Consider the following 7,582-nt stretch of genomic DNA (forward strand, 5'->3'; position numbering starts at 1 on the left):
AAAACAATAAAACCGCTAAATAAAAACAAAACATCCAATAAAGAAATAATTAGGAATGTTTAAAACCAATATAAAAAAGCACAAGAAAAGGGAGTGAAAGGAATAATTGTATATATTTTATGTTACGGAGCAGGGAACAGTACATTTGCAGGCCCAGATGGCAGCTAGAGGGCATCATTTCCTGAAGAACAGGTTGAAGGCTCTGACAGTTCAACAGAAACCTACCATAAATACTGCTTCTGAGATGTTCCTGCTCCCGAAATAAAAAGCTAACTGACATTGTACAACTACGTGTGATTTAAAAAAAAAAAAAACTAACCCAGATGATCTTCCTGCACAAGGTGGAGGAATTATTTCAAATAAAAACAGGACTCAGAGTTGGACTTCATTAAAGCGACTGTGTTAGTTTACTGAAAACATCCTGCTGTCTGCCAATTTCCTCTCTTGTGTAAAATACGAATAAAATCTGTGCTCACGTTAAAACTTCTTTATATACATGTGGAGGTACTTGACTTTGATCCATCGGCTCAGATGTTCCGGTTTTCTAACACTTTAAATACCTTTTTTTTTTTTATTTACGAGCTTCTATAATTGACGGGTTGCAGAGTCTCTGGTTCTGTTCTTGGTCAGAACGAGGTACCACGTGTCATGCATCGAGTTTTATATGCAACTAATGTAGTGTTCATCTTCAAAAATATTTGAGTCTGTGCTCGTCACCATCGAAGTTTTTCAAATGACTTTTAATCCCAGCTGTGATCATGAACAACAAAAATCACAGGTTACTGATGTTTAGAGGTAGTAGAACTAGACGTGACTATTCCTGCTGTAATTTTATTTTAAAAGCTCTTTTTGTGACATTCAGATTATCGTAACGGAAATTAAAAAATACTTTTCTCGACTTGACTTTGATAAAAAGGTTATAAGATTTAGTAAAAATCTGCTCTCTGAATGTACCTGTGATATTCAGACAAAACAGGTGATGGTCGGGAAGTGAAAAGACCAGAGAAACTGAAAATATCATAATTTTTCTGGTTTTAAAGCATAAACCAAGAAAACCAGCAGCTTACCACCTCCTGAAAGTCTTTCTGTCATCCATCAAGGAGTGAGTCATGTCAGATATCCATCACTCAACAGAAGCAGTTTCTTTGTTGCTCTGAACCACCTTTGAGTCCAAAAATCCTCCAGAATTCATGTTATGAAACTGGACGTTTACCCACACTTTGAGCAGTGCTAACCTGCGTCTATAGCCAGGTGAGAAGGCTGTCTCTGTCCATGTGCGGTCCCGAGAGCACCGTCTCCATGTCCATCAGAAGGTCCGAGTTCAGCCCGTCGGGGATGCAGGGCATCAGCTCCTCGCCTTCGGTTATCGGCATCACGGACATGGACTCCTGCATGCTCACTGACGGGGGCTCACTGGAGTCTCCTGAACAATCAGATTCACAGAACAATCTTTCACACACAAAACAAAGTTTGGGTTTTTCCACTCTATGGTAAATAAAGACATCCACTTAAAAACGGTAACATTACAGGAAAACAAGTGAAATAAAATCTTCAAAATGCTGGTTTTAGTTGATGAAAGGTTTCCTTTATTATTACCGGTATCCATATGATCCACGGAGCTCAACATGTGGTCTGACGTGCGTGGGAGGCTGCTGACGCTCAGACCGCTGTCTGTGCTCTCGTTACGAGAATGAGCCCTGTCGGAGAAAACAAACCTTCCTCTGTGTTAGGAGAAACATTATTTTTTAATAAACAAAACAACAACAACACACCTGTATTGTTTTATAACCAGTCTAGAAAGAAAACAAGTCTTACTGCAGACTAAACAACTAGTTACATTTGTTCTGTGGGTTAGCTCATGGAGAGATGTTGTAATTCATTGATATAACTCAACAAATCTAGAGAAATTGCATTTCCAGGGACAATCAAGTGTGAATGCTTATTGCTGAAGAACTTGTTGAAAAACAGCTAAAATTTGCTAAAAACATGCTGAAACTGAAGAACTAAGTTAGCAGAAGAAAGCAGAAAGAACATGTTTGCTGCGGAAATTAGCAAAAAAAAAAATTGGCTAAAAAAAGAGTTGAAATTAGGAGAAAAAAAGAAAGAAGGCAGAAAGAAGCTTAAACTACCAGAAAGAAGCAGAAGGAACAGAAATCAGCTTTAAAAAATACCTGAAAAGGCTAAAATTAGCATAAAAAAGCTCAATAGTAGCTGAAATAGCAGAAAAAGCCGAAACTAGTGAGAACAGTATCTGTACTGAAATTAGCATAAAGAATTTAATTAACCTGAATGGTAGCAGAAATTACCATGAAAATCTTGAATTTATCTGAAAACAGCTCAAATTATCTAAAAAAAAAAATAGCTGAAAGCTTAAATTAGCATAACGAAGCAGAAAGAACACGTTTGCCCAATTATGCTGAAAGAAGCAGAAATTAGCACAATCAATTGAAATTATCAAAAAAAGCTGAAATTAGCTAAATACAGCTGAAAAGTAGCCAAAAAAGGTAGAAAGAAGCTTAAATTATCAGAAGGAAGTGGAAAGTACATTTCAACGGAATTAGGCTGAAAAAAGTCAAAATGAGTGTAAAAGCTATGGCGTTAGCTGAAAAAGCTAAAATGAGCATAAACAGCTAAATAGTAGCTGAAATAGCAGAGAAAGCTGAAACTGGCAGAAATAAGCTGAATGGAGCAAAATAAGCTGAAATTAGCAGAAATTATCTAAAAGAAGCACAAAACAGCTGGAAAAAAGTTTAAATCTGCACAAGCAAGCTGAAAGAAGCTGAAGCAGAACAAAATGTGAAAGGAGCGGTAAAAGGTTGTAAACATCTAAAGATGTGAAGGATAGAAAATGAGCTCATTTAATTTTCTATGAGGGAAAAAATGTCAGAAAAGGCTAAATATTTAAAAAAGCTAAAGTTGCACCAATACCAAAAATCCAAGCACCTTTCTCCTGAACGATCTGAACGTTTTGATGTATGTGATTTGTTGAAATAGCACAAAAAATTGTGGAACGAGAAAGATGCAGAAAAATGTACGGGAGAAAAATGGATCTCAATCGTGTGAATGCTTCATAAACATTCACACAACAAGATCCCAACCGTGATTCTACCAGCACTGTGTTTTACAGAAGGAATAAATACTGCCTTTTCTCAGACGCTCCTCTGGCTCATCCATGAGATCTTTATCAGACAGGGGAGCGGCTGCCATCATGTTTTTAGCTGAGCAGAGGTGGTCTACCTGCAGCGCTGATATCTAAATTATTATTATTATTCAGGGTTCTGGGTTCAAGATGAGCTCATGAACGTTAGTCCAGATGAGAGAGTTTGGATTGCAGAGCTCACCAACTCATACAAAAATTATTCTGGGGGTCATTTCTTAGTGTTCATCAATATGACCTTGAACTATTCTGTAGAATATCTCCACAAGTTAAGAGTTTGTGTTAGTAACACTCACCCATTAAGTGTCGGTTCTTGGTTCAGGACTCTGATTCTGACGTCCACTGATGGGACGAGCATTTGCGCGCTTCTGTCATGGTCCATGGCCCCGGACATCTGACTCCTTCCTGTTGCCTCCTTTCACATGAACAAACACAAACACATTGAACTGCAGGTAAAACTCAGGCTGAGTTTACATGAAGCAAGCAGGACGAGGTTTTGGACAACACCTTTAAAGTTCTGGTCTTTTGAAGCGGGGGCTCTGTGTTTACAGACAATAAACATCTTACCTGTTGCAGATGGCTCTTTGAAGAGGAGAAATGGTGCATTTTGACTGGACTGATGAGGTTACAGTTTGTTTGAGTGGAGGGAAGGACAAAGTGAACTGCTGTCATCTTCAAACAAACTTACACTCAAAAACTTTAAAGTGGTATCTTCTAGTTTTATCAACCTTTAAATCACTGCAGTGTTTCCCCTAAATGCGCTTGTCGGAGATGGGAGGTAGCAGTAGGGGAGGGCTGTTACTAATGCCGGTGACTTCATCACAAGTCGGCGGGGGAGAGGGCAGACTCCAGAAACCATCTTAGCACCATCAAACTGGTTGGTCCAGTATGTGAAGGTGTTATTTATAAGACTGAGTTTGTTGTGGCGACTCGGACTGATGAAGTCTTTGGATGGAAGATGAAAAGTTTCAACAAAAAGAAACTGTCCAGAGGACCTGACTTAACTTTGCTGGATTTTTCTACGTGGATGGAGCATAGGGCTGGACAATAATTTGATAGATATAGATCACGATATACTTTTATTCAATACCGGTTATATGAGTTTTAGACACATTTTTGATGTTTACACGATTACAGCATTTCACTGACACATTTCCTTTTCTGTTCAAGTTGAAGCGGCCGCTTCAGTTTCAACCCGGTCAGAAGGTGCGACACAACTACGTAAGTGCGTGGTGATGTAGATGTTACACAGACCTTGAGTCCAGAAGGCGTTAGCGGTAGCAGGCTAGGCTAATCTCCAACGCGCGGTAAGTTTTCGCTTCAAAATGAGTTCCCATGACCGTCAGAATGTGACTGAACAAGATTTCAAAAGCGAAGAGAAAGCAGATGACATAATTGATAAGAGAGGAAAGACTAATTCAGCAGTGTGGAAGTGGTTCGGCTATCTAAGATCTAATAAACTGCAGGTTTCGTGTGCTGCAAAATGTGTCGAAGAGTCGTTCCATCTAGCGGTGGGAACACATCTAACTCGTTTCATCTGAAGAGTTTCCACTCGATAGAATACGCAGAGTCACAAGATGAAGCACAATAAAGTTTGAGCCAACGTGTCCCTGAAACAACACCCCCAGCTGTATCAAAAGAGAAACACAGACGGGTGCTGCAAGTGCTGTTAGGTTATGTTGTTGTTTAAAGTTAAAACTATTAATAATGACAAAGTTGAGAGTTTTCCGTTTATTTGACGGTGATTTCAAATTTCTTTGAAGGCTAACTACAAATAAAAAGTGAACATTAATTTATTCATAAAGTTTTTCTGTTTTTTATTGTTTATATCGATATTGGAATTATATCGTTATCGACGGAAATTAAGAAATATATCGTGGTAAAAGTTTTGGCCATATCGTCCAGCCCTAATGCAGCATGAACGTTGATACATTACTAATGCTACGTCGAAGCCTCTTATTCTGTGGCTACAATCGCCGCTCCTCATCTGGTAGTAGTAGGAACTTTCGGCGGTGGGGACGTGAAAGTTTGGTAAGCAGGGTGCTCAGTTCTGTTGACAGGGTGGGGCGCCCTCCTTGGATAATGGTAGGGGAAACATTGCACTGTTAGAGAATCCTATGGTTACTTGCAAAAGAAAATAGCAGCAGAAGCAGCTAGCTGCAGCGCTTCCAGCAGGACTATCATGTTTCTGCTGAATTGTCATGAACCACTCCGAGTCCTCGGAGAGAAAAGTTGCTGTAAAATGGCAGCAGTCCATTTTGGTCTCAGTTTATCAACACGGTCACATTAAACTCTGTTGCTCCAAACAGGTGGTTCAAAGAGCCATCTACAACAAGTAAGATACTGTTTGTCATGCTTCCAGAGAACCTCGCTTGCTAAAATCTGAACTACTGCTTTAAGGGCCAGTTCCTTTGATCTCTGACCTGGGCTGTGATCTGAGGAGGCATGCCTTGCTTGAGTCGGAGTCTTTCCTTCTCCTGCCTTTGCTGCAAGCCAAGAATGCCAGGGTTCATCTTCTGAGCTAAAACATAAAATTCATACAAAAATATACATCTTTAAACGCTTCCATCAGGGGAAACAAATCAACAACTGCAGGAAAACATTTGAAAACGTTGCCATCTTATTGTTGTGGTTGCCAAGGAGGCAACTTGTTAGAGGACATTTAGAATAAAAGATGGTTTCTCACTGACAAAAGAAGAACTGTCAATTCAGGAGACACAAATTTGATATAGTGTGCTACCTAGCCGCGGGTCGACCCACGTGGTGATCTTATTTATGTGATCGATGTAGTACACCTCTCCATCTGCAGTCGCAGCCTGCTCCCAGCCTTCAGGCAGCGGACCTGAACAGCAGTGAAAATACACAGTGAGAAGGCCAATGGTAGATGGAGAGAATGGGGTTTAAAAAAATGTAGCTTGTAGTCCATATCTTTACGTGCTCGTGCAGCTAATGATGTGCAGAGTAATCCATAAACGGAGTGAAGACTTGTGGGTAAAAAGCTTTTTCACATCAAGGCTCTGTTCAGCCAGTCTACACGAAATATGTTACAACTGTGAGACACATCATCTTCTAAAGTGTAAAAATTAAAGATACATTGTGTCTTTAGAGTACAACATTACCAGAATAAAAGGTGTGATGTGCAGTAATTTATAAAAATAAAAGATTTAATTTAAAAACCGTTCTGTTCCCCTCCGAGTCTTTTAAAGAGCTTGTATTCTTCTAAAACCTTAAAGCAAACCTTTGGACTTATTCCCATTAGGATGAGGCCAACAGACACAAAGTTTTACCTTCATGTTTTGGTTTTTTTCACAGCTGATGCACAGTTTGACAGGTTTAAAATGAAAAAACAAAACTCGGCCTTTATTTATTTTTCTCACCTCATGAGTTCCTTTCTGCACCCGTTTTCAAAATCTTTGCTGCAAAAAGAACAACCTTTGAAGCTACAAGCTAAAATATGTTGTGTGGTTTGTTTCCATCTTTGCCGTTTGTTTTGTTGCTGGAAACGTTTGTCTTAAAGCTCCTACAGTACATTTTAAACCCAAATAAGGTTGAAAACGGACAGAAATCTGTGCATCTCCAGCTGAATGGCACCTGAGAGCGTTTTAAACCATTAAAGGGTCAAGATGAAAAGTTTGCCACAATCTACGGACGAGGCATTTAGATGGTTTTGAATTTTGTTTAATAACTCATCCAACAGCTCCTGACATCAATGATTTCAGCTTTGTGAGCTGCAGTTTTGTCTGTTTTTATGTTTTACTTAAACAAATGTAAACATTTTCAGATTAAACACTAATATTACACCAAAGAGAAAAAAGTGTGTGTTGACCAGGTGGATGGTGAATTCATGAATTAAAAAAAAACACATAAAAGTTCAACAAACTGCTACAAACTAATAAATTATCAAATTGCATTGTTTTTTTTTTTCTGTTTTGGGTGGAGAAGAAAGTTAATGTAAAGCTTCTTAAGTTTAACGTTTAGATATAAAAAGTTTATATATATATTTTTATATATATACATATAAACATACACAAACATACAAACACACACACACAGTAGTCCCTTGATACTTCGCAGTTCGTTTATCGCTGGCTCGCTCTATCGCAGTTTTTAAAAATAAGATTGGACTAGACACACAATTGCCAGATTGATGGATGAGTGCCACGATCAGCGTTAAATTTTTATTTAAAATAAATTATTTAAAATTATTTAGCACCTGCTGCACATTTGTGCAGCCCATACTGCAGGATAAGCTTCCTGCTGCAGCTAATCAGCTGTTCTCAGTGCAGAGTGGAGAAGTGGGCGTGGCCAATAACACTTGCAGGCGGCTGAGGGCAGCAGAGGCTGAGAGAGGGAAATCACGACATTCTGTGTTTTTTTAGAGCATTTAGAAACATTGTTTAGAATACTGCAAGAGTGTGGGAAGGG

The 7,582-nt window shown here is 38.9% G+C and overlaps 1 protein-coding gene across 1 annotated transcript in view; it reads right to left on the reverse strand.

The window, feature by feature from the left end:
- Positions 1 to 546: 546 nt before the first annotated feature.
- LOC119420585 (transcriptional coactivator YAP1) overlaps positions 547 to 7,582 on the reverse strand; it is a 56,306-nt gene continuing 49,270 nt past the window's right edge. The window contains exons 5-9 of the mRNA XM_037688002.1: positions 5,898 to 5,999; positions 5,581 to 5,678; positions 3,454 to 3,572; positions 1,597 to 1,697; positions 547 to 1,423 (exon numbers count right to left, since the gene is read on the reverse strand). Coding sequence (XP_037543930.1) covers positions 1,242 to 1,423; positions 1,597 to 1,697; positions 3,454 to 3,572; positions 5,581 to 5,678; positions 5,898 to 5,999 — 602 coding nt within the window. The 3' untranslated portion in view covers positions 547 to 1,241. The remainder of the gene's footprint in view (positions 1,424 to 1,596; positions 1,698 to 3,453; positions 3,573 to 5,580; positions 5,679 to 5,897; positions 6,000 to 7,582) is intronic.

This window comes from Nematolebias whitei, chromosome 14 (assembly GCF_014905685.2).
Source record: "Nematolebias whitei isolate Nwh7 chromosome 14, NemWhi1, whole genome shotgun sequence".
Lineage (NCBI taxonomy): Eukaryota > Metazoa > Chordata > Actinopteri > Cyprinodontiformes > Rivulidae > Nematolebias > Nematolebias whitei.